General features: G+C 42.8%; 1 protein-coding gene across 5 annotated transcripts in view; it reads left to right on the forward strand.

The window, feature by feature from the left end:
• KIF16B (kinesin family member 16B) overlaps positions 1-27,825 on the forward strand; it is a 277,041-nt gene that overhangs the window by 61,265 nt on the left and 187,951 nt on the right. For all 5 annotated transcript variants that reach the window (XM_079784761.1, XM_079784762.1, XM_079784763.1 and 2 more), the window contains exon 12: positions 2,938-2,997. In XM_079784761.1, coding sequence (XP_079640887.1) covers positions 2,938-2,997 — 60 coding nt within the window. The remainder of the gene's footprint in view (positions 1-2,937; positions 2,998-27,825) is intronic.

Genomic DNA, 27,825 nt, shown 5'->3' on the forward strand with positions numbered 1-27,825 from the left:
GCTAGGTGAGGACTGAGGCAGGGACAGAGTGGCAGTGAGTGACCGGAAGAGAGGTTATCCCAAGAGCTGTTGTAGGCACACACACACACACACTCACACACACACATATACACTGAGTGGCCAGATTATTATGATCTCTGAACGCATAATAATCTGGCTGCTCAGTGTATATCCTATATAATCCTATATAATAAAAGGCTAATATGCAAATTGCCCCCTCGACCAGGAGTTCGACCAGCAGGTAGGCCGGCCAACCGCCCATGTCCCCTCCCCCTGGCCAGGCTGACTGGATCCCACCCATGCACGAATTCATGCACCGGGCCTCTAATATATATATATATATATATATATATATATATATATATATATATATATATACACACACACACACACACACACACACACACACACACATACTGAGTGGCCAGATTATTATGTGTTCAGAGATCATAATAATCTGGCCACTCAGTGTATATACATATATATGTATTTATATTTATTTATTATTTTTTAAAATATATTTTTATTGATTTCAGAGAGGAAGGGAGAGGGAGAGAGAGATAGAAACATCAATGATGAGAGAGAATTGTTGATTGGCTGCCTCCTGCACGTCCCCTCCTGGGGATTAAGCCTGCAACATAGGCATGTGCTCTGACTGGGAATCGAACTGTGACCTCTTGGTTCATAGGTTGATGCTCAACCACTGAACCACACCAGCTGGGCAAATAGCTCTGTTTGAAAAGAGAAATGGTCATTAAGAACATACTTTGGATTGGGTTTTGTTTACTGTTCTGAATGGTTAAAACAGACTGAGAAAGAAAACTGGATTTTCTTGGTGAAGCTCCTTCAAGAATACACAATATTGAAGATATAAATTGGGTGTTGTTAGGAACTTGTTGACACTTCCCTGGATTATGATGATGAATAATTTGATGATAATAGCACTAGTAATAGCTTTAGTTTCTTAATCCCTATTTTTCTCATGAAATTTTATATTTAGTACTTCATATTCTAATTTTGAGTGCTTTGAAATGTCTGGATATAATCTTAATTTTTTTCTTAATAATAGTTTTCAGGAATACCTAGCAAGTTAATAGAAACCAATATACACTTAAATTTGAATGCATTATACATGCTGTGAAAGAAGTGACTGCCTATATCTTTCATAACATTTTCTAAATCATCACCTATTTTTTTTTGCTGACCTTTTAAAATTGTTTGTCATCTGCTTGGCTACAAATCTTTATTACTTGATCACATTGTTAGAGGTGATATCATATGTATTCATTTTTCTTAATTTTATGAATTGAGATTATTTGCTTTAAATTCAATAGTAAAATTAACTCAAGGCATACTTACCATTTGTTTAAAGCTGGAATTATTTGATTGAATTGGAAAAGAATTGATTGGCTTATGTTTCTTTAGGGAGGGCATATACCTATGTTGGTGAAATAAAGACGCATTTATTGTTGAATGCTTAGTGTTTCTCAGAGAAATTGCTAGTGAGAATCTGTTAATTTATTGCTATAAATTAGTAAATTCAGCACACTGATCTCTCCCCTTCTGTAGGGAGAAAAGGCATAAGAATATTTCCTCTCTGAACTCTTTTGCAAAACAAAAGCCCTGAGAGCTATGTGCATTTACTGCTGTCAGAGCCTGTGGAGTTGGCATCACTCATGTGATGAAGGTTTGGAGTATACAGCCAGTTCCAGATAGATCAGGACAGTCTTACCAAACCATTAAAAACAAGCAAAAACAAAGTTAGAGAGGCTCTGTCAGGTTTCTTTTTTCTTCTTTTTTTTTTTTTTTTTACCAAGAAGATGAGAGACTTTGACATTACTAGTAAAAAAGAAGAAATATTATTTTAACTTAGAAGTTGTACATCTCTATGAGAGGTAAACTGAGGAGTAAAAGGAATGGCCAGTTCAATTTAGATGCATGAGATATGTTTTGGTTTTCCTCTGGGATAAACTGTGAGTCCAGTTCCTCCATTTCACCTCAGTTGCAAACACTTTCAGGAAGATTGCAGACACGAACGCCCTTTCCTGTTACTGTACTTGATATTAAGTGTGTGGAAAGGATCGTCCTCTGTGTGGTGAGAGTACAAGCAGATGTATTCGATGCATCCACTTTGGCCTGGTTAAATAAGACAGCTTATCAGAGGGAAGACCGGGTGGTGTCAGTGGGATGGTCTGCCATTGGGAGTGGGGAGGTGGCAGGAGTGCGGGGGTAGAGAGGGGGAAAGGCTTTGAAAGCACGTGTTCCCCCCACTCTGCCTCTTGGAAGTCACTCTTTCAGCCATAGATATACCCCTTTTCATAGAACACATTGTTCATTTTTTTTCTACCTTTTCATAAGGAATCATTTTTTTGCTTCTTAATGACTTACTCACGAGGATTATTTTAAAAGTTTTATGGAACTAGCAGAATATTTTTATTAACTTTGAGAAGCCACTTCCAGTCTTGCTTTGTTGGACAGCTGGGTACATTTTCTTCCCTAGTTTCAGCAGACTGGAAAGAAGCTGATTCTTATCTAAAGATTTTTGCTTTTACTAATAGTCAATTAAAGAGCTCCCCCCTTTTAAAGATAGAGTGAGATTTGTAAGCCCTATTAATTAGCTACAAAAGCAGATTATCTCCTAAAAAGAAAACTGCAGCATCCCAGGCGATTTAATCACACATGTAATGAGAAAGAAATGTCAGTCATTACTTCTTAGGACCTAAAGTATAATCAGGAAAAATTAACCCATTTAATGTAGGATGAGATCAGCTGTTTCATTTATATTTGGCGATGGTTCTTTCAGGGCTAGAAATTGCCCTGCAATTTAAAACATTACAGTACATCCTTTCATAAAGCTATGAAAGTTGGAAACTTTCTATAAGAAAATCACAATATTTTCTTATGGAGCAATCACAAATGTATATTTTTTTCTTTTAGGTTCAAGAATTGACCAAGGAATGGACAAATAAGTGGAATGAAACCCAAAATATTTTGAAAGTAAGGACTATAAAAAGGTTCCTTAATTTTACTGTGCTGGTTTAAATAGGTAAAAGTTTCTTTTCCCTCTAATATTGCTGTTGTGTGCTTTGCTGAAGGTAAGCTCGTGGAGCTGATTAGTGACTCTTGGGGGACTGGGGTTCTGGTTTGGTTTTGGAGAAAGGGGAAAGGGAGCTGTTAGAGCTGTGTGTGTTTTAACCCGTGGAGGTGATGTTGATACCTGAGGCGTTTGCTTTCACTTGGAGTTTTTCCATTTTTGACTCAGCACATATTAAACTCCATTTAACATTCCACTTTGCCTTTCTGCTTTTGTCAAACGCAGTATAGAGTGATGTGTTAAATTAAAACAACAACAACCACAGAAAACTTCCCATGGCAATATTGTAGAATAGGTGTGCAGAGCATGGTTAGATTTCAGAACTCCTAAACCAGTGATTTCTTATTGGATTTTTTTTTTTTCTGTATGTCTCAAGGGTTAGACACTGATAGTCTGCATATTTGACAAGACTCGTGAAAGGACACCAGTTTCCATTCTCTGCTTCAAAGTGCATGTTTCTTTATGTTCCCTTTTTGCTGAGTTGATCGAAAATCTGTGCCATCTGTAGAGGGTCAGCAGCACCAGGTTTGGGGTTCAGAATTGAATTTTGTGCTTTGAATGAATCTGTCTGACTTGATGCATGAGAGACTGTGATCCAGAGACTATGGAATCCTAGGCTTGTTTTTGAGGCCCCCTCTAATATTAGCTAGGCTGCACATCTTGGCAAAAACCTTAATTTGGATCCACTTCCCATGAAAACGGGGCACCGAGTTACCCTTTCATGGGGGTAAACTTTTGAAGGCCTGGCTTGCCATTCAGTTGTGTGTCTAAACCCTCTCTTGAAAAGTGGGGTCAGCCTTGTTACATAAGGTTCTCCATGTACCGTTTCGGCAGCTCATTCTGTTCTGAGGGTTAAAAGACTGTTTCTCATGCAGCCAGAGGTTGTGCTGCAGTTCTCAGTGGTGGTGGGTTGTGATGGTCCGGGCTTTCTTTTCTTTCCTTCTGGTTATGATGATAATATATTATTTCCTCAGCTTCTCCTTTGTTGAGAGATTTTTGTGCAGGAAACTGAACAGAGGTCTGACTCACATTTTGGAATAGTCAGGTATGGAGTAAACACCACCAAAGATGTGAATGTTTTTCATCGTTTAAGTGGCATCAACCGTCCTGAGTGATGCCGCAGCCCCAGGCTATGAATCCAAGTCGTTTGACCTTTCATGGCACAATGTACACTTTGCTCAGTAAATTGCCAAAGAGAGAGGGCTCAGATCTGTTCCATTTAGGGAGAAGAGAAAGCAAATAGTTAGCTATTTGAAAAGCTATGAGTGTACATAGTGCCTGTTAGCACAGGAGGATCCGCAGCAGTGAACTGAAGGACTTCCGCCGCGCCTCCCCCTCTGCCCGGCCTCCCCCGCTGCCCGGCCTCCCCCGCTGCCCGGCCTCCCCCGCTGCCCGGCCTCCCCCGCTGCCCGGCCTCCCCCGCTGCCCGGCCTCTCCCGCTGCCCGGCCTCCCCCGCTGCCCGGCCTCCCCCGCTGCCCGGCCTCTCCCACTGCCCGGCCTCTCCCGCTGCTGTAGTCGGGGTTGTGGTTTCTGCAAAGAGATCCTCCCGGAGCGCCACTGTGCTGAACCCGGAACTTTTCCTTTTGCTTTTTTCCTATGGACCCCGACACTAAAATCTTCCTCCAGTTCCAATTCAATTTTTAAAAAATAAATTTTATTATTTTTTTCACTTTTCAGATGAGGAAAATAGAAATGTGGTATATGCTAGGTTGTAAAGGTTATGAGAAAGGTGGATGCTGTTTCAAGTTATTCCCTTCTTTTGACCTTGCAAGCCCTTTTAGGATTTCTCTGCTGGTGTCTGTGCTTTCAACCTGCGGTTGTTTTCTGCTCACCTTTGATAAGGGCTGTCTTCATCTCTTCCCGGAAGACCATGCCTGAGGGCTGAGGTGAAGAAGAGGGCTACTCAGATGTCTTTGAAAACATTCTGTGGAAATTGATGGGGAAAGTGTTACTGGATGAATCTGAATGAGTTTATATCTGTGTGGTTCACATAATCCTTTCCCATATTTCTGCCATCTTACCCTTCAATGATGCTACATAGAACGCACTCCAACCCAGTGGCTTAAAACCACATTTATTTTCTCAGGCTTGTATAGATTGGCTGTGGGTTGGCTGCTCAAGTAGGTTTGGCCGGGCTTGGATCCAGGCTGTGGGTGAGTTCCAGGTCGGCTGCACATGTTTCTCTCCTCTAACCAGCTGGTTGTCCAGAGCATGCTCTTCTCATGGTCTTGGCCAAGGTACAAGCAGACAGGCCTCATCATGCAAACACATTTCAGGCTTCTGTTTACATCATGTCCACTAGCATCCCACAGCAAATCACTTGGCTGAACTGAAAGTCAAGGGGGAAAGAAGTGTATGTCGCCTAATAAGGCCATGGCAAAGGTGTAAATGTATAAGCCTACTTTGAGATCAGTGGTCTACTCTGTACACACTGTGTTAAAATATGAATCTTTTCAGTTCCTGGAACTTGTTTTTTTTTGTAGAGGCAGGCCAGTGAAGCACTACATCTCCAGGAATAGCTTCTTCATCAGAACCTGGCTGTTTACTCTGCCAGTTTGTTAATTATTATTCCTTCCAAACCCAAATTCTAAGCATTCAGGAAGAGACCTCTGGGGAGAAGACTGAAGAGAGCAAAATACCTTGGGCATTAAAGGGAGATACAAGAACCAGTTTGTTGTTTTTTGGCACAGTAAGAACCTGTCTTGTTCCTTCTTCTTGCCCAACTTTATTATGTTTTTTATAGTTTAACTAATGACCTGGTGCACGAAATTCGTGCACATTAAAAGGGGATTAATTAGAGGAAATAATTTAATATTGCTATTTGCCCTTTCTCTATCATAGAAGTGTTAGAGATGAAAGAAAATTAGTAAAATGTATATGAAAACCTTCCTCCTGTCAGAGTCTGGGGCACACCATGGGGCCCAGAGTCAAGTCCCCACCCACCCACATGCACCTCAAAATTGCGTGAGACCCAGACCCAGCCGGCCCTCCCCCCTCATTGGGCTAGATCCAGACCTGGCCAGTCCCACCCTTGTCAAGCCCTGCCACACAGGGGGCATAGCCTCAGGTCCCCTGGCCCGGCGCCACGACGGAGGGCGTGGCCTGAGGTCCCCAGCCCAGACCGGGCCGGAGGGTGTGCCTTGAGGTCCTCTGTCAAGCCCTGCCAGGTGGGGGGCATGGCCTGAGGTCCCCCGTCAAGCCCCGGCAAGCAGGGGGGCGCAGCCTCAGGTCCCCTGTCAAGCCCCACTGGGCGGGGGCACAGCTTGAGTTCCCCCGACCCAGCACTGGGGGTGCACCTTGAGGTCCTCCGTCAAGCCCCACTGGGTGGGGGGGCACAGCCTGAGGTCCTCTGTCAAGCCCAGCCAGGCAGGGGGGCACAGCCTCAGGTCCCCTGTTCCGGTGCTGGGGCGGGGGGTGTGATCTGAGGTTCCCTGGCCTGGTTCCGGGGTAGGGGGCATGGCCTGATGTCCTCTGTCAAGTCCCACCTGGTGGGGGGCATGGCCTGAGGTCCCCCAGCCTGGCGCTGGGGTGGGGGGAACAGCCTGAGGTCCCCTAGCCCAGCACTAGGACGGGAAGTGCACCTTGAGGTCTCCTGTCAAGCCCCACCAGGCAGGGGGCGTGGCCTCAGGTCCCCTGGCCTGGCACTGGGGTGGAGAGTGCGGCCTGAGGTCCCCCAGCCTGACGCCAGGGTGGGGGGTGCGGCCTGAGGTCCCCTGTCAAGCCCTGCCGGGTGGGGGGCACAGCCTGAGGTCCCCTGTCAAGCCCCATGCGGGTGGGGGAGGGCATAGCCTCAGGTCCCTGCTGATTGCTCCTTAAGGCTCTTTATGGGAACTTGGCCTCAGCTGTGGGTGCAGCCATCTTTGTGATGGAGTGATGGTCAATTAGGATATTCCTTCTTTATTAAATAGGGTATTTTTATTTTTTATATGTCTTTAAATTTTATTTTTTAATTACAGTTTACTTTAAATATTATTTTGTATTGTTGCCCAACTCATAGGAGGAGACTCATAGGTATTGCTTGTAGAAAGGAATAAGGAAAGAGTATAACCCTTCTCAGCCACCAGAGTGAGCTTCATAACTGTTGAGCTGTCTGTGCTGACTGCTTACATTTCCTATTCAGTTCTGAGACTTGAGACTAGGTTGTCAGCATGCATCGTGAGCAGTTGCCTCAGGAATATATGGGAGCCCAAACATGCAGGGTAAAGAGTCTCAAGTTGGTATGGAAGGCAAAGATCCTTTAAAGTCTGAATTACTCTTAAAAGTCCCTTCATTTCCCAGGAAATCACCAGATCCTGAGCCCTTGGATGCTCAAAAGCTAAGGAGTAACTTCCTTCCTTTCTTTTTAATCTAACCTGCGGCTTTGCTTGCTCTGGATGAGTGAAATCCAAGGTCACGTTGAATGGGGGTGGAGAGAGAGTGAAAGGCTGCTGGGTGGACACGTGTCTGACCAAAGGCACTGGCTGTTCTCAGCCAAGCTGGTGGCACCGTGGTGATAAGGATGAGGCTTCCAGCTTTGTCCTTCGGAACTTGGATCTTAGGCTTTAGTTGTCTTTCTCACTCCCTGGGTCCTGCCACCAACCCACAGTTGTCACATACCCTAGTTCCCAGCTTGAAAATCAGGGTGGATGGTGACCTCTTCCTTACATCCCAGTTAGCGGGGTCTGAGATAATCAAGTACTCGGGGTTGCTATGAAAGTAGCTAATGATGGTGGAAAGTGTGTTTATCTTCAAGAGGTAGTTCTCAGGCAGTTAGATAATGAGAGTTTTATTATCCCCTACAATGTATTCTCTTGCCTCTTCATCTACCTTCCTTTTTTTCATTAATCTTCATTTTCTAGAAAATTAAAGTCCAAACTTTCTTGCCTGGCCCCCAAAGGCAGTGATCTCCGTTTCACAGGTTCTATCACACAGTTCTCTGTGCCCCACACCCCCAGCATCCCTCCCCTTGCCTTGCCAGATGTCTCGCTGGTCCCTGTAGGAACCGGGCAGTGGGTGTTTTGGTGTCTCTGGCTTTTGACTGTGTTTCTCTATCATCTGAGGTATTTCCCCTTTCTGTGCCTGTCAGATTCCACTTGGAAGCTTTCTGATCACTTGTCTTTCCCACTTACCAGTAGAATGATTTTGTTTTCCTCTAGCTTTTACAGCGTTTGGTTTTACCTCTGTCACAGTATTCATCATCTGATGAATTGGCATCATCTGAGTTTGGTGGTCTTGGTATTTCCCTCTAAACAGAAGCAGGATCCAGGCAAGGACTGGTTCTGTCATTCTGTGTACCTACTTCTGTTACTCTGCTTCTCACCAAGCAGGTGTGCAGTGAAAATTTGCTGGATTAAAGTAGTATCAAGAAACAAAAACAAAAACCGTGCTTTATTTGCTAGGGCTGGCAGAATGAAATACCACAGACTGGGTGGGTTAAACAGCAGAAATGTATTTGCTCACAGTTCTGGAGGCTAGAAATCAAGGTCAAGGTGTGTGCAGGGTTGGTTTCTCCTGAGGCTTCTCTCCTTGGCTGTGGATGGCCTCTCTCCTTGTGTCCTTACATGACCCTTTCTCTGCATGCCTGCTGTACCCCTGGCCGGTGTTTTAATCTCCTCTTATAAGAACACCAGTCAGATTGAATTAGGGGTCACCCTAAGGGCTTCGTTTTAACTTAATTACCTCTTCAAATGTGCTATCTCCAAATACAGTCACATTCTGATATACTGGGAGTAGGGCTTCAACATGTGACCTTTAGGGGGACGCATTTCAGCCCATGGAAACCTTGGACCATTTAGATCTGATGACTCAGTGTGAAAAGTAGCAGGGAGTGTTGTGCAGGCAGTGGCCTCACCCTAGGCCCTAGTAAGGCTCCTATCTATGCATTCCATCTTATTTTTCTTATTTCTATTTGAAAGGCTTATATATCCTTGTGTATTTTTATTCTTCAAAAGAATGTGGCTGAATTCCTCTTGAATGTAGTCCAGTCGTTCCTTTAGGTCAGTTAGATCTTTGCTGCTCAAAGCGTGGTTCTTGGACCAGAAGCTTCAGTGTCATCTGGGAGCTGGTTGAAAGTGCAAGCCCTGGGCTCCACCGCAGGCTTCCTGCATCAGATCTGCAGTTTAATAAGATTCCCAGGTGATGCTTCTGCTCCTTAAAGTTTGAGTGCTGAGTCAGAAAAGCTGAGGGAAGGTGGCGCAGCCTCGGATTAGATCCTTTCTCCCCCTTCTCCTGCTCTGCCCTATGGAGCTGCGGCTGCCCCTGTGAGCTGTCCTTCCCTGGGCTCCTGTGAGAAGCACTGTGGGGGAAACCAGACCCCGCCCCACTGGCCTCTGCTGCATCCGCATGGCCCCTCCCGTGAACAGTTCTGCCTCCAAAAACACTCCTAGTCCTTTTGTCCCTCCTGCCCAGGGGTGATGCTGGTCTCCTGCTGTTGTCACCTTGTGGGTGGCCTCACCATCCAGATGGCTTCCCCTGTCTTCCTTCCACCGAATGACCAATTCCCCATGTTAAAGCTGCTGGGACTTAGACACTGGAGTAGCTTCTGTTTCATGGCTAGACCTGTGTCATGTCAGAGTCCTCATCCTAGTCTTTTGACACATGCTGCCAGGTCCTCCGAGTCCATGTTAACATCTCTTCTCTTTTTGGCTTATCCCTCTATAGTCCCTTGGAATGCTGCCCCATGAGTTTAATGCTCATCCTGCTGGACTTGCCTTAAACTGCCATCTCTCTCTTGGGACTTGGAACTTAATGTTGAGATAAATCCAGCTTCTCCGGGCCATGGGCTCAGTGCATTCCTGAGGCCTTACTGTCGGTCCCCTTTTGCATAGCATCAATAGTGCACTGACTGCTTTGTGATTGAAGTGGTTTATGAAGTGACTGCTAAATACCCTTCTCGTGTACCTTTTGGCCTGGCTTTTTATAAATGTCTTATTGCTGATGAGTTTTTCATAATGAAGGATACCCAAATTCTTTGTCCACACTCCCTGTCTCCCCCCACCCCACCCTTTATGCACCTTTTTGGTTTGTCTGCTCTGTGCACATTTTGGTTTCTCTGTTCTAGGGTTTTATAAATTATTAAAAAAAAAAAAAAAAGCTCAAAGATATGCTATCTGACTTCCAGATACTCCCTAAGCTCTGTGCTTCAGAATAAATCACAGAGAGTTTGGGCTGCAGCGTCACGCTGACTGACAGATGGTGCGCCAGAAGGGGAGCTGCCTGTGTGCAGTGTCTGTCCAGAGCCCAACTGCAGAGCAGGGCTTGCAGCCCCGACAGTGCTCTCAGCTTGAATCCCTCCAGCATTGGTTATTCTTCCCACTTCTTAATATGTAGGTTCTCTTTCTTACGGGATACATACATTGGATTACTCCTGTGCCTGACTTGCTCTGTGTTTTCATTGTCCTGCTCAGGGCATCTGACTGTGGCTCGCACCGGGGTAGGAGTCAGGGAGCAGGCTGCTCATGTGCCGAGTCCCTAACTGGAGAGTCTTGTCCTTGAACATCAGTGAGCTATTTGTATAAAAGCTGAATTAAAGTTGTTTTATTTTTCAGACACTAATTATATTGATTTTTTTTTCTTAAACACAGTGAACAATGTTTGTTGAATTAGATTTGGAGGATGGAGCATATTTGAGTCTACACTGAGTGGCCAGATTATTATGATCTCTGAACGCATAATAATCTGGCCACTCAGTGTATATCCTATATAATAAAAGACTAATATGCAAATTGTCCCCTCAACCAGGAGTTCGACCAGCAGGCAGGCCAGCCAACCGCCCATGTCCCATCCCCCTGGCCAGGTTGGCTGGACCCCACCCATGCACGAATTCATGCACCGGGCCTCATATATACATATGTATGTATGTATGTATGTGTATATATATATATATACTGAGTGGCCAGATTATTATGCGTTCAGAGATCATAATAATCTGGCCACTCAGTGTATGTGATGATGGGATACTAATGCAAGTGATTTAAGTTTAAATTGTACTGGTGTCTTAATATTCCATTTTCTGGCAATAGAGAAGGCAGGCTACTACAAGTCCGTGGCAGGAGTGGGTAACACATTGATGAAGGAAAATTTTTTAGTCTTTCAGAATATTTTGACTAATAAGAAATGTAGTAAAATGAAATTGGAATTCTTTACTGAGTTTAAATTTTATGGAGAGGCATTATAAACCAATTTATTTCTGTTTTATGATAGAATCAGTCCTCTGAACTTTTGTTTCTGGACAATGATGGAAACTTATAAAATGCATTTTTCCTGCTGTCTGCACTTTTCCATTTTGCATAGAAGACTTGTATTAGGGGGCAGCATTGATTTGGAAGCAGCACTAGTAACTGGGGCTGTTGCTCAGCGGCCTTGTGGGGCCAGGTGTGTGGTCCTCTGGCTTCCTGCTGCTCAGGGCACTGAATCCTCTGGTGTCCAGATCACTTATGAACAAAGCACTGGAGGGACAACAGTTTTGTGGCCTGTGCCTCCTTTAGAATCAGTTAATCTTGATCTTTTCTTGGTACAAAAATTGAAGCTGGGAGGTAGCTCGAGGATAGAATTTTATTTATGGACAGCAGTTTTGCTCAGATTTTGGATTAAGGAGGAGGCATGATTTTCTACCAAGGGTTACTACTTTCCTTATCAGCAACTGTTAGGACATTTGCTGTTTAAAAATTCTGACCTCAGACAGTCACACATACTATTTATTGTTTAGGTGTAGCCATCTTAAAAATACGAAGCGTTATCTTTGGAGCTCATTTGGCTACATGAAGATAATGCATTGAATTTCCAAGTATTCATTGAAGCGGACATTTGCCAAAGTAGGAATTTTAGAAGTCAGTGTTTTTTCCCCTTTGGTGTTTTTTTTTTTTTTTTTTTAATAATATGCTTTTGTTGATTTTTAGAGAGAGAGGAAGGTAGAGGGATAGAGAGAAAGAAACATTGATGAGAGAGAAACATCATCGATGGGCTACCTCCTGCATGCCTCCTATTGGGTATTGAACCCTCAAACTGGGCATGTGCCATGACTGGGAATCGAACCATTGACCTTTTGGTTCATGGGTCGATGCTCAACCACTGACCTACACCGGCCGGGTACCCCTTTGGTTTTCATTGTAAAAAGAGTCAGTCCAACTCTGCACTTGCAACCATGTGCAGGTGATGCCTTTCAGTATTGGCCTCCTGGTTGGCCATTCTTAATAACTTTAAGAAACTTTATTTTCAAAAGTTTGGAAGTTTTTTGGCAAATAAAGGTAAAAGGTGGTGAATAAACTAGGATTTCTGCCTATATCCAGAAAGAAATTCCTAGCATTACTGTGAGTTTGAAAATATTCTCCCTGTAATGGTTTGCCCAGCTTGCCTCGTTTTATCTTTTTCATACATCCACCCATCCACCCACTAACACAATCATCCACTCATCCTTCCATCCCTTTCTCCTTCCCAAATTCATTAAATATGTGCTTATTGAGTGACTGAGCACTTCTTATGTACAGTATTAGACATAGTTGTAGACTCAAAGTATATCTAGTAAGCAGAGAAAATCTCTGCCATCATGGGGATCAAATCCATAAGCTAGAAGACTTTCACACAATTGGGCATTTTTTTGTACAGCTCCCATAACCTAGTACTTTTCTCATCTCTTCTTTTGTCCCTTTAAAAATACATACAGCACAATTTCAATGATAAGAAATAAGTGTAATCAATAATGCTGGGAATCAGATCAATGACTGGGAAGGGAACATTTGGGTGCTGGAAATGTCTTGATGGTGGTGGTGCCAAATGTATGCATTTGTCAAAACTACCACACAGCATTTTATGTGTGTGCTTTTAATTCTTTCCTAAGTTTACCTCAATAAATTTTTAGTCAGTTAAAAATGTATCTGCTAATAAAACAATATAATTTATCTCTCAGACTGATGTTTGAGGCATCAGATTATATAAAATAAATGTCTTACATTTTCAGTTCTAGTATTTTATTAATTAAATTCACTTAAAAGGTAATTTATGCTAAATTATTTAATCTATCTGTTTGTACTATAGCACTTTGAAAAGTCCCTGAAACATAGAAGTTTTAAAATTTATATTCATTAGGATATAGAGTCCATAAGGACACAGTTTCTATCAATTTTCTTCACTGCTCGGTCAGTCTGAACACTGGATGGATGGATGGATGGATGGATGGATGGATGGTTGGTTATAAAGGCCCCAGTTGGCTCTATGTTACTGGAGAAGTTGTTTGGAGAAATGAGTTCATAAATGTAATGTGAATGTCAGGCATTTTTGGAAATGGGAGGGAATGGTGCTTGCTTCTTCATGTTGCATTGTAACTATCTCTATACCCATCGTTCCTTCAGTTAGATTATAAACTCCTTGAGGTCAGGGAACACCTTTCACTCATCTTTGTATCTCTCATAAATTCTAGTGTCTTGTATGCTAGTTCTTTATTGATAACTAGAGGCCCGGTACACGAAATTCGTGCATGGGGGGGGGGGTGTCCCTCAGCCCAGCCTGCACCCACTCCAATCTGGGATCCCTCTCATAATCCAGGACTGCTGGCTCCCAACCACTTGCCTGCCTCTGCCTGATTGCCCCTAACCGCTTCTGCTGTCAGCCTGATCACCCCCTAACCACTCCACTGCCAGCCTGATTGATGCCTAACTGCTCACCGGCTGGCCCGATTGTCCCTAACTGCCCTCCCCTGCTGGCCTAGTCACCCCTAAGTGCCCTCCCCTGCCAGTCTGGTTGCCCCTAACTGTTCTCCCCTGCAGGCCTGGTCACCCCCAACAGCCCTTCCCTGCTGGCCTGGTCCCCCCCCCCCCAACTGTCCTCCCCTGCAGGCCTGGTCCCCCCACAACTGCCCTCTCCTGCTGACCTGGTCTCCCTCAACTGCCCTCCTCTGCTGGCCCGGTCACCCCTAACTGCCTTCCCTGCTGGACTGATCACCCACAACTGCCCTCCTCTGCAGACCCGGTCTCCCCCAACTGCCCTCCCTGCTGACCTGGTCTCCCCCAACTGCCCTCCTCTGCTGGCCTGGTCACCCCTAACTGCCCTCCCTGCTGGCCTGATCACCCACAACTGCCCTCCTCTGCAGACCTGGTCTCCCCCAACTGCCCTCGTCTGCCGGCCCGGTCACCCCTAACTGCCCTCCCTGCTGACCTGGTCTCCCCCAACTGCCCTCCTCTGCTGGCCCGGTCACCCCTAGCTGCCCTCCCTGCTTGCCTGATTGCCCCCAAGTGCCCTCCCTTGTATTCCTGGTCCCCCCCAACTACCCTCCCCTGCAGGCCTGGTCCCCCCAACTGCCCTCCCCTGCAGGCCTGGTGTCCCCCCAATTGCTCTCCCTTGCTGGCTCGGTCACCCCCAACTGCCCACAACTGCCCTCCCTTGCCAACCATCTTGTGGTGGCCATCTTGTGTCCACATGGGGGCAGCCATCTTTGACCACATGGGGGAGGCCATCTTGTGTCTTGGAGTGATGGTCAATTTGCATATTACTCTTTTATTAGATAGGATAAGTGTTCAGTGAATTATTGTTGAACTCAACTATCTTCCTTCATTTCTGAGAAGTTTCAGGACAAGTTTGAGTCTACATAACCATTTGCCCTAATACCTAGTGGTCTAAAGAAACTGTTATTATTTCGCATGATTTTGTGGACCAGTCTGGCTCAAGGAATTTCTGCTGCTCTCGGGTTGGTCTAGGATGGCCTCACTCACATGGCCAGTGGTTGGTTCAGTACTAGCCGGGGGTGATTTGGCCTTGTGTCTCTCATCCTCAGGCTCATTTATATGGTGCCTCAGGGTCATAGGAAGAACAAAAGAGATAAGCTCTAATGTCTAAGAATTTTTCAAGCCTTCACTTGCACCTCACTGGCTAATTTCCATTGGCCAAAGCTAGTCATATGGCTTAGGGATTAGGTGTGAGGTAATTACCCAAACATACGTGTAGAGGAAGAGCTAGAGGGAGAGCAACGATTCTTTCCATTTTTATAAAAAAATCAACCACAAGAATCTTTGTCTCCATTCTTCTTTGTCTTCCCAACTAGCTGTAATAATTTACAACTGTGTGTGTATGTGTGAGTGTGCGTTCCTGTCTTTCCAGAGAACAGGGTTTTGAAAGGAGAGAGGATTTGTGATGGGGGGATGCAGTAAGGATGATTTGAGAGAACCTTATGAGAAATTATGTGTCTTTCTGCTTTAATCACCACCCACTCCTCTCCAAACTCACAGCTCTTAGAACTCCTCCAAGCTGAGTTATATGTGTTCCTGGGTGACATGAACAATAAACTGACTATACCATAAAAAGGTCACTTTTTAAGCCTCCTCTGCTGGCCCGGTCACCCCTAACTGCCCTCCTCTGCTGGCCCGGTCACCCCTGCAGATGAATGTGGATGACTTCGTGTCTATTTGAACAAAAGTCGCCGTCAGTGCTCCCAATGTGCAAAGACCTTTATCTTTTTTTAGTGGATCCACACATACTATCTCATTGGCTCTTTCTTGATCTAAAGCAAGAAAAAAAAAATATGTCACTGCACTTTATATAATACAAAGTTGTTAATTTGTCAACCTCTCATTAAAGTCAACCTTTGCTGTTAATTTATATCAAACTGTGTGTTCTTCCTTTTCTGCTCCTGCAACTGTTTTTTTTTCTTTTTCTTTTTAAGATGAAAGGCAAAATAATAAAGTTCATTGTTCTTTCAAACTGGGGCTAGATAATTAATAGATGACTGTCCGGGCTCCAGCACTGGAGGTTGCCTGAAGAACTTGGCAGGGTCGGAGGCTAAGCAAACTTTTCACTAAACCAGCTCTGATGTTGTTAATAATGACAAGCCTACCATATTTTCCATGGCAGTTTTCATTCTGAGGGAACTGCTCATAAATAAAGGCATTGCAAGGATATGCTGGTTCTTCCTTTTGAATAGCGTTTCTGGAGCAAAAGGCTCAGAAAGAAGTCAAATGCATCCTGTTAAATGTTGGTACCAAGCAATAAATTTTGAATACACGTGGGATTTTCCTTCTGATCTTTTGCAGTGAGGCATGTGCACTGACGGGCTCTTACTGCATATTTATTGCCACAGTCAGGGAGGAAGAGATTGCCTGGTCGTATGGAAGTATGCTTTATGTACACCTGGTTCACTGGGTATGCTAAACTCTAGGGACTTGGTTTAGTTGACAGGGAGGCTTAAAAAGTGACCTTCTTATGGTATAGTCAGTTTATTGTTCATGTCACCCGGGAACACATATAACTCAGCTTGGAGGAGTTCTAAGAGCTGTGAATTTGGAGAGGAGTGGTTGGTGATGGAGTGAGCCTGGGAGCCAGGAGATGGTTCCCATCGTGCCTAGCCTATGGTTTTTGTCATAGGAGAAGAATATATAATCTTAGGTTCTGGAATGAAAGGCCCTGTTAATGTCAATCATATCCATTTGGTCTAATGTGTCATTTAAGGCCGATATTTCTTTATTGATTTTCTGTTTGGATGATCTATCTAGAGCTGTCAGTGGAGTGTGAAGGTTTACAACTATGTTCTCTTGTCTGTTTCTCCCTTTCATTCTGTGAGTAGTTGCTTAATATGTTTCGGTGTTTCCTGATTGGGTGCATGTATATTAAAAAGTGTTCAGTCTTCTTAATGTAGAGTCCCCATTATCATTATAAAATGTTCATCTTTGTCTCTTGTTACCTGTGTTATCTTGAAATCTATTTTGTCAGATATGAGTCTGGCTGTATCTGCTTTTCGTGAATGCTGTTTGCTTGTAGAATCATTTTCTACCCTTTTACTTTGAGTTTAACTTTCTCTTTGCAGCTTAGACAAAGTCCCTGAAACATAGAAGTTTTAAAATTTATATTTATTAGATTAGAGAGTCCATAAGGACACAGTTTCTATCAGTTTTCTTCACTGCTCAGTAGGTCTGAACACTGAATAGATGGGTGGTTGGTTCTAAAGGCCCCAAATGGCTCTATGTTACAGTAGAAGGCAGCATATGGTTGGGTTTTATTGTTTTGATCCAATCTGCTACTCTGCGACTCTTTATTGGTGAATTCAGCCCATTTTACATTTAGGGTAATTATTGATGTATGAGGATTTTCTACAGCCATTTTATCTTTTGTTTTCTGGTAGCTCTGTACCTCCATTGGTTTATTTCCTTTGTGTTTTTGTCTGGTGGTATTCCATATTTCTTTCTACTGTTTCTTCTTTTTTTAAGTTATGTGTCTCAGTTTGGGGTTTTTAGTGTGTGGTTACCCTTAGGTTTATGAAGAATAAAGTTTCATATATACAGTAGTCCTTTTTATTTTTATTTATTTATTCTGTTTTGTGTTTTAATATATTTTTATTGATTTCAGAGAGGAAAGGAGAGGGAGAGAGAGATAGAAACATCAATGATGAGAGAAAATCATTGATCGACTGCCTCCTGCATGCCCCCTACTGTGGATCTAGCCCGCAACCTGGGCATGTGCCCTTGACCCGAATCAAACTCAGGACTCTTCAGTCTACAGGTTGACGCTCTATCCACTGAACCAAACCAGCTAGGGCAGTCCTTTTTATTTTGAATGCATCTGATCTCCATCTTTCTTTGCAAATTCAGACCTTTATCTCCATTCCTTTTATGTTTTTCTTGTCACAAATTATCCCTGTATACTATATAAGTTTGCTGGTGGTCTTACTGGTAATTTTGTAATCTTTTGTTCTTTATTTCAGATAGAATAACCCTCTTGAATATTTCCTGCAGTGGAGGTCTTCTGTTGATAAATTCCTCAGCTTCTGTATGTCTGGAAAAGTCTTTATTTCTTCTTCATATCTAAAGGATAACTTTGCTGAATATATTATTCTTGGCTGGTAATTTTTCTCTTTCAATAGTTTGAATATTTGGTTCTACCTTTTTTTTCTAGCTTGTAGAATTTCTGCTGAGAAGTCTGATGATAACCTAATTGGCTTTTTTTTTTATATATAAGTTACTTTTTTTCTTTCTCCTGGCTGCCTTGAGAATTTTCTTTGTCATTAATTTTTCACAGTTTTAATACATTGTGCCTTAGAGAAGGCCTTTTTGAATTGCGGTAATTAGGTGTTCTGTTTGCTTCTTGGAAAGAGGGCCTAGCTCTTTCCATAGATTTGTGAAGTTCTCATCAGCTATTTATTTGAGTAGCTTTTCATTTCTTTCTCCTTCTCTTCTTCTTCTGGTAAGCCTATTATTCTTATACTGCTCATTCTAATGGAGTCAGATAGTTCTAGAGTTATTTCTTTTATTTTTTTTTAATGCTCAAATCTCTTTCTCCCTCTGCCTCATTTCTAGATTTCTGTCTTCAATATCACTAATCCTTTCCTCTATGTCATCCACTCTATTTCCTGTGCTTGCTAGTTTATTCCTGATCTCTTTTATTGAGTTTTTCATCTCCAGAATTTCTTTTTGGTTCTTTTTTAAATTTTAAATTTCTTTGCTAAAGAGAGCTGGAGGATTAATTTATTGATTTGTCTTTTGAACTCATTAAATCACCTATCTGTGTTTTCTTGTATCTCACTGAGTTTTTTACAAACTGAAATCTTGAATGCTCTGACATTTATATTACATATTTCCATGTTCTTAAGTTTGTTTTCTGGAGATTTATTTTCTTTCTGAGGTGCTTCACTACCTTGATTATTCATGGAATTAGATATTTTTTTTTCTCTGTCTAGGCATCTATATATGAGTGGCACTTCTCTAGCAGATTACTATGAAGAGATCTTTCTATTATTTTCCAGTAGGTGGTGCTGAATTACAAGTTGTTGTTTTTTTTGTAAGTTCCCAGGTAGGTGGTTTCCTCTTCCGTGCTCTGGTTGCCCTGGTCCTAGGGGACCAACCCTGCTAGGGAATGTGGTAGATGACGGGGTTCCAAATCCATGAAATCCCAGTGCTGTCTTTCTCAGCCAGATGCTGCCGTTAGTATAGCAACAATTCGTAGGGGTGGGATGGGCTGGGAAAACCCCATTGGCTTTGTGTTTTGCTCTCTTGGTAATGGTGACCTCGGACCTCTGTGGGGTTCCTCCTGCACCCGACCCCAGGACCAGTCATGGTGTGCACCCTTTGCTCAGGGAGAAAAAGCGTTTCTGTAGTGCCAGTTCTCGGGTTTGCAGATTATGTGCTTCACAACTTGACATCAAGGGCAAAGGGAGGTGAGCTCTAGGAGGTTATAGGGAGGTTACAGGGCAGCAGGCTGCTGTGGCTTCGTTTCTCTGTCTGGAATGTGGACTGATAGACAACCTCCATCATAAGATGGTTTGCTCTTGCCAAGGTCTCTGGGCTCAACTGCAGCTCATACTGCCCATTTCTGCAGGGATGCCCACTGAATCTCTCTGCTCCTACTGCTGAAGGGAGTGCCAGCCACAACCCGAGTCCTCCTCTCTCCAGGGTGAGCCCTGTCATGAGCTCCTGGCTACAGGGCTGCAGCCCTGGCTCCTCTCAGCATTTCACCCTTCTCACCTCCTCGGTTTGCTCCCACTTGGCCACCTTTAGATGTTTCAATGTGCAGATCTCTCAGGTGTGTTTGTGTGTTGAACAGGGAATCCTTTGTTGATGTTATAGCTGTTCAAATTATTGAAACTTCAAGGGGAGCGTCCAAGGGGATATCTCATGCCGCCATTCCTCTGATGTCACTTTAGATGTCTTTAAAAAGTTGTCTATCAAACATCACCTCTGCTTCTTGAGAACAGTCAGTATCCTCTCAGAATGTGCAGTGGAGGACTTCCTACCTCATTTATCAAGGGTCTCACTTGAGGCTTTTTACAGGCCCCAACTTCTTTATGGCTGAGTAAATACAGTTCTTTAGGTCAGAAGTCTGTCTCAGAAATCACCGGCCTAAACTCAGAGTGTTGACAAGGCTGCTTTTCTTCTGGCAGCTTTAGGGAGATTTCATTTCCGTACCTTTTCCTAGTTCCAGCAGGCAACTGCATTTCCTGGGATGGTAGTCCCCTTTCTCCATCTTTAAAGCCAACAGTGCCTCTCCCTGAACATTCTTCTCTGGTCACAGCTCCCTCTGACCCCACAGTATTATTATTTGAGTGCTGCATTTGAAGAAAGGAAGTGTAGAGATATGGTGATAGTTATGTTTCATCGGTAGTGTGCCGTGTTCTCAGATTTCTCCATGACTGCTTCCTCTTTCCTCTTTCTGAGTTCCCCTTCTCTCTGTGGATGCTGTGTGCATCTCAACCTTTCCATGGCTTATCTCATTTAAATTAAAGCCCTGTTTTGTTTTTGTTTTTTCTTTCTTGAATTTGTAGTCTGGGTGGTCACATAATTCATTCTTTTTAAATCACTTGACTTTGTAATAATTAAGTCTTACTGAGATGACCTGGTTTTTACAGGTGGATTTATCCCTAGCTAGTTGTGTGACCTTGACCAGATTACACCTTCCCTCCCTCTCATTCTCAGTGTTTTCAGTCATAAATGGGGCGGCTGGTTTAGGTGAACTCTAAGGATTTCTTCTATTTGAGAAGGACTTGGGTTCTTCTACAGGAGACTGAATGGGATTATCCCAGGGGCCCCTGTTTCTCTGCTTTCAGTGACCACTTCCTTTTTGTCCCTTGCTGCTGGACATTGTGTGTGTGTGTGTGTGTGTGTGTGTGTGTGTGTGTGTGTATGTGACCATTCTTCATTTTTGAATGTGTCTTGGGAGCTTGTTCTCAGTCTGGGCATTTCTGTATTTACATACATGCAGAACATTACATAAACCATGAGTGCACTACAGCTTGATGGAGTTGCACAAACTAAACACACCCGTATATCCTGCAGTCAGCTGAAGAAACAGAACACTATCTAACCCGCAGGGTCCCTTCTGTGTCCCCTCTACTCACTTCTCCAAGGGAGATGTCTGCCCTCACAGCTCACTGGCCCAGCTTTATTTATCTTGCTTTTAAACTTGATATGTATGGAATGATACATAATGCATTTTTATGTAACTGGCTTTATTTATTCAGCATTGTATTTGTGAGATCCACTTACGTTTTTGTACATAGTTGTGTTTACTTTCATTATAGAATAGTACGTACACATTTCTGTTGGGTCTGTACCTAGCAATAGAGTTGCTGGGTCATAGAGCAGGTGTGCATTCAGCTTCAGTGGATACGGGAAATAGTTTTCCACAGTTAGTCATTTACACTCCCACCTGCCATGGGTCAGAGGCCCTCCACCTGCTTCCTCCTCACCAACATTTGCTGTTTTCTGTCTTTTCCTTTTCCTTTTCGCCATTTTCCTTGGGTATGTAGTGGCATCACATTGTAGTTCTATTTTGAATTTCTTGATGGTATAAAAAAGCTTGCCATTATTTTTAATTAGCCTCATTTTCTAAGTGACTTCACCTCAGACCTTGTCAACAGGTGAGCTGTCCCAGTGTTTAAATGTCCTCGGTCATTGGGCGCTCCTCCAGCTCTCTCAGCTCACTTCACTTTGTTTGTGCATAAACTTGCAACCCCAGTCATTTGGGAGAGCTGTCATTCACTCAGCTACTAGCTCTTCACAGAGGCCCAAGGAGACTTGCTGAGATACTTAGGGCACAACAGTGCGGTGATCTGGAGCCAGCCCTAATCTGGTGGGTCTTTTGGGTTCAGCTTAACTTCATTTCCTTTATTTTTTGTTGAGTTGGATTACTCATTCTGCTGGCTCCACCCTCTCCCCAGCTCTCTCTTTTTCTAAATATGTTTTTATTGATTTCAGAGAGAGGATGGGAGAAGGAGAGAGAAACATCAATGATGAGAAAGGATTATGGATTGGCTGCCTCCTGTACTCCCCCTACTGGGGATCAAGCCCACAACCCCAGGCATGTGCCCTGACTGGGAATTGAACCAGCAACCTCCTGGTGCATGGGACTATACTCAACCAACTGAGCTATACTGGCTTGGCAGTTTCTTTTAGCTAGGTCAAATTGCAGAGAAAACTCCAGGTATATTTTAGATGTCTTTCCTCATCTTAGAAAACCTTTACGGTGAACATTCCCTGTAACCTAAACAAGACCTAAACTTATTCTGATGGCAAAACCTCTCCTAACCAGAATGTTCATGGATATCCTAGTGTAGCAACAAAGCTCACTACTTTAATTGCATCATTTCTGAAGATATTTATTATCGGATTTAGATAATACTTATGGCTTAGAAAGTGCAAGGTCATGGTGGATGCGATTTAATGTGTCTAATCCAGGTCAGGAGTCATCAACTAAACATCTTAAAGAGATTTTTCTGTACTTCACACCGATTTCAATTCAAATCTCCTTTGTTGCCCGAGTCCTGCCCTTTGCGCTGTTTTTCTCAAAGTGCTGTACCATTATGTGGGTATAATTAATGTAAAAAATGCTCACGGAGATCTTAAAGGTCATTTTGCACATAGACTTAGAACAAGGGACTCAAGAAGTAATTTAGGCTAAACCCTTTCCCTGTCCCAACCCATTTAAAAAAAAATTGTAAGTGAGGAAATTGAAGCCAAGATAAATTAAATCACTTGGTCTTAAAGCTAGAGAGGTAGAAGCAGGGCTAGATCCTGTTTTTCTCACTCCTAATTCAGTGTTCTTTCTACCTTACTTCTACTCTTTTAAAGTAGTTTCCAAACATCCAGATTCTTAGCACCAGAATGACACTTTATTTTGAAGAGAATGTAGCTAGCCTGCATGTTTTAGAATATAATTTTGATATGTAAAATTTGGAGAAAAGATTTAGCCCTTGGCATACTTGAATCAGCAAACCATTATCGACATTTAAATTATTCTCCTTCAGAGATTTGGAAAGTTGGTTTTGTATAAATAGCTATTATTTATGATTTTGTTAAGCTAGAGTGCTTTTGGTTAAATTTAAGAGGAAGTATTTTAATGTCTGCAGAATCTCCTAATATCTCAGTCAGCAGTTAGTAAATAAAGACGTGTTTGTGCTTAAAACAAATAAGCAAAAAAATTGGAGAACAAAATTATTTCTTTACCTCAACCAGACAAGCAAATGTATCTTCTCAATGGGTTAATATTATGAAGTATTTTAAATTTTGGATTAGGATACAGTTAACATTTGGTAATTCTAATTATGAAAAACACCACATATTTTAGAGTTTACATATTTCCATTTCATAATATGCAGTTAATTGTAGGGTGCGTTTTATTTTCTTAGCACTAGATGTCGCTGTAGATAGGAAAAACAAGTTCCACTTAGGTTTAGTAATTCCAGGGTCCTTCCTTGGTAGTGAAGTTGTCTGGGAGGATATGACAGGTATTGCTAAGTAGACTTGGGCCTGGTTACCGATTTCTGGATGCTAAATCTGAGAGATGAATTGTGAAGAATTCAGTGTAAGTAATGTCTTCTTGCAGTAAATTGAGAATTGCTATTGAAAGATGTAAATGTGCCTTCATGTTTCTAGAGGTTCTTTCCTCAGTTTTAAAAACAGATCTTGGAGAACAGAAAACCTGGATAATACTTTACAGTTACAAGAATTTTCTTAATCTGGGTCTTAGATGGTCATTTTGATTAGCATGGCACTAGAAAGCTTTCTTTGTCATTTACTTATATTTGCCAATTAAAAGACTTTTCTTTTTATGTCAATTATTATTTCACGTTGCATTTTCCTCATTTCTAACTCTAGACATTCTTAAGAGAATTAAAACATACATTTCCTTATCTTCTCTTTCTATCACTATTTGTACTTTCGATATCCACTCCAGCAAAGTAACCTTGGCTCTTGGTATAGCAGATGCAGAATTTTCTTTGGTGTCTGCTGGTTTTTGGAGCCAAGGATCTTCATGGGTGTTCAGATGGAATTTTCTTCCAGCTCTTTCCTCATTTATGTAGAAATAGGAAGAAGAAAGCTCTGCCCCAGTTAGTGACTGAGAGACGAGAGTAACAGGTAAGCACATGAACTCTGGAACCCTTTAGCTCTGCAGGTTGCTAGCCGTGTGATCTTGGGTGGCTTTTTTAACCTTTCTGTGCTTCAGCTTCCTCATCTGTGAAATGGAAATAATAGTACCTGTCTCATTGGGTTGTTATGAAGATTACAAGAGTTTCTGTGAAAGCAACTGAAAGTAGTGTTTAGAAAAAAAAGCTTTTATTTAGGGCTTGTTACTTAAAGAACTTTAGTTTCAGGCACTCTATGGGAACTTTATAAATGTGAAGTAATCTAAAGTTTAGTCAGTTTAATTAGGGAGAGAAGAAGAAGAAGAAGAAAAATCTTTTATTTTTCTTACAAAAACACTGGGGACACTATGATGGCCATTACTGTCACTTCATTCATTTTAACAGTTTTGACCTCCAGCCTGGTGAGAGATATTGTATGAACATGAATAAGATTCTTTTCATCTGTTGGGGAAACCAAACTTTAAACAAATAATGAAATAAATTGTTGTAGGTGCTAGGTTAATAACCTTAAAAGTTTACTGTATCAGGGATGCATATGGCTGCAGATAATAGCAACCTGAGAGAAGTCCTTAAGCCAGTTAAGAATTGTCCTTGTCCCCCTCACTGGATGTGAACTGCAGGGCTGGGCTGCTGATGGCATGGGTTTAGTGGGTCTTGGTTGCCAGAGCTGGGTTCTGCGTCATTTCCTTGTGTGTGTGTGTGTTGTTTTTTTTTTTTTTTTAATTTTTCCCTCATGGTATCGAGGCAGTTTCTGCCACCACATGATCACATCTGAGATTCAGTCAGGAGAAGTGGGGAAGGGTAGAGGGGTATGTATGTGTTAGGTGAGTTTGCCCCGCTTTTAAGCTTTGGCTTATTTCTCTCTGCAGAGCTATGTCGCATGGCCTCTTCAGGCTGCAGTGAAGGCCGGGAAATGGTTACTTCAGCTGGGCTTTTGTTTGTGAGGAAGAAAGGGAAAGCAGAAGGCTGTCTTGACCACAAGCACTGGCTTTGCACCAGGCACTGTCCTAAGCCCTTTCCATGTCATAATTCATTAGATCCTCCTAACAATCCTGCCATGTGGAGTCTCATTATTCTATTGTAGGAAATGGAGCCTGGAGTAGATCAGAAACTTGTCATACAGCTAGTGAGTCACCAGGCTGGCCGGAAGTCAGTCTGAGGATTGGTGGAGACACAAAGGAGGGCTTAGTCCAGCAAGTCAAGCCTTCAGGGAGATGGTAGTGAACTAGGCATGGGGGTGCTCAGAGAAGACTTGACCTTGAGGCTAGCCATAGTACTGAGTTGATGTTGAGAGCCCTGGGTAATAAAGGCTTTCTGATGTCCTGAGCTCCAAAGAATCCATTATCCTGGTGAATTGGGGCTTTTGGGGAAAATGAGTGAGCTTTGGAGCAAGGGAGGTGGGGAGGATGGAGGTGCCAAGGCTGAAGAAGGAGCGTGGGTCAGATCATGAAGGACTTAATTTTACCTTTAAAGTTCTTACAGCTTTACTGCTGCCTCCAGAAAATACTCAGAGCTAGTTTAAATTCTGAACATATATTCTGAAGACACTTTTCCAGTTTAGTTTTATTATCTGAGCCATCAGTTTGTCTTTTGAAGTGTCTAAGTAGTACATTGAAATTTCTTACCCATTCTCTCATCTCATATTGAAATAATGACACAGAATATTCAAAATGGATGGAGCCTTAGAGCTGATTTTATTCAACCTTTTCATGTCTTAGTTGGGAGTATTTGAGTCTGAACACAGTATGCCCTTGCTGAGAGATCTTTGGGATTGCATAGGGAGTCTGTTTGAGTTTAAGTGAGACAATTTTCTGATTTCCTGTCCAGAGTCCTTCCACCATACTATTATTTCCCCAAATGTGGTCTCTAGCCACTGCTATCTCTTTCACTGCACACTGAAATTTAGTTAATACTTCGCTATTACGTGTTTAACGTGAACCCTCCCTGGATTCTAGTTCCAGTCCTTAGTCGAGTGCTTGACATACAGCAGACACTTAGGAACTGTTTGTTGACAAGACTATTCCAGTGTTAATGCAGCTCCTCGAGAAAGAGAGAGAAATCCTTGTGCAAATAAGTCTGAGCAATACTGGGTTAAACAGATTAAATGGGCTTTTTAACTAGTACGTGGGGAGAGCCTTTAATATAGTCCCATGCTGTGTGGTTCTCAGTTGGCTGTAAGGAGGGAGCTGCTACTTCAAACTTACTGAGTTCTGGGGACCTCTGCTTGGCTCTAAGCCAAATGTTCCTTTGCAGTTTTGGTGTTCAGGATTTAAGAAGCATGTAGCCTGAATGGATTCTTTAGACCACAAGTGGTTTTTATACTTTTGGTCTTTTGCTATTAAGGTAGTGAAACTTTTTCTGTTAAAAAGACCTGCTGTCTTAGAAGGTGGTTGCATCCTAAATCCTAAAAGTGAATAATGTGCTTACTTTCAGAATCTAGAACTTGTTTCTGTCCATTGAATATTGACATTCAGTTGTGGATAGGTTCTGAGGTTGGCCCCCCAAAGCCTGTAAAGCTCAAGGAATGAGGTGCCCTGAGATAATGGCTTAGGCAGTCCTTAGAGAGGCGATTGGCATGGTCATGGCACATACAGGAGGTTAGCAAGAGCAGAATGCAGTTAGCAGGCTGATGATCAGTTTGCTGGGAGGTTCTGGATTGATTTACTGAGTGGCAAGAGCAAAAAGTATGTATGCCTTTATCATGGGACAGTTGTGGATATTGTGATGTCAGCCAGATAATGGGATTCAGACAATGTTTCTCCAGAGTGTGTGGGGGTCTCTCTGCTCCAGAGATTGGCTTAAGCTGTTCTCCTTTGTACACTGAAGTTCAGATTTCTTTGCTTATGTAACATTAGGGCTGCTATGCCCCCAGGTCTCACCCATTAGGACTTGGTGGTTCAGAGCATCTGCTGTAAACCAGAGAGTTTGGGGTTGAAGCCTGGCTTGACAATCTGTGACTTTGGCTGAATTACTTAATCTTGTTAAGCCTCAGATCCCTCCTCCTTAAAATAGGGATAATAATCATTTTTACCTCACTGGAATAATATATGGAAAGAGGTAATCTACACGAATAAAAGAGAAATATGCAAATTGACCATACCTCTGTGACACCCACCAGCCAATCAGGATTGAGTATGCAAATTAACCCAACAAAGATAGTGGGTTATTTTGCATACACAGGCACGGAGCGGCAGGGTGGGACGGGACGCCTGCTATGAGGGGGAGGGCGGGGGGCGGAGGGAACTACAGGAGTGGTGCTCCTGCAGGAGCAGAGAAGACTGAAGGCTCCGGATGGAGTGAAGATGGAAGGCAGCGGCCAGAGCGAAGGCCTGGGTCCTGGGTGCCAGAGGGAAACTGGTGCCGGCAGCCAGAGGAAGGAAGACTTATTGCATGAATCTTCATGCAACGGGCCTCTAGTATATATATATATATAACTGCTTTGCACAGTGCTCATGAGAGAGGTTGGCAAACTTGCTATAAAGAACCAGATAGTAACTATTTTAGGAACCATGTGCATATTACTAAGTGAAGAAAGCCAATCTGCAAAGACTACATACTGTAAGAGTCCAACTATCTGCTATTCTGGAAAAGGTAAATCTATGGAGATAGTAAAAAGATCAGTGGTTGTCAGAGGTTAGATTAGGGGGAGTGGGGGGGAGTACCCGGAACACAGAGGACTTTTAGGGCAGTGGAACTCTTCTACAATGGTGGGTACATATCAAAGCCCATAGAATATATAACACCAAAGAGTGCAAATATGTTTTCCCAGTCAGGCTGACCCTCTCATTCTCTTGACATTGTCTTTTGCAGAGCAGAAGTTTTTAATTTTAATGACGTTCAATATAGCCATTATTTCTTTCATTGATAGTGCCTTTGACATTATACCTAAAAAGTTTTCACTGTACCGAAAGTCATCTA

Source organism: Cnephaeus nilssonii, assembly GCF_951640355.1.
Source record: "Cnephaeus nilssonii genome assembly, chromosome: 11".
NCBI lineage: Eukaryota > Metazoa > Chordata > Mammalia > Chiroptera > Vespertilionidae > Cnephaeus > Cnephaeus nilssonii.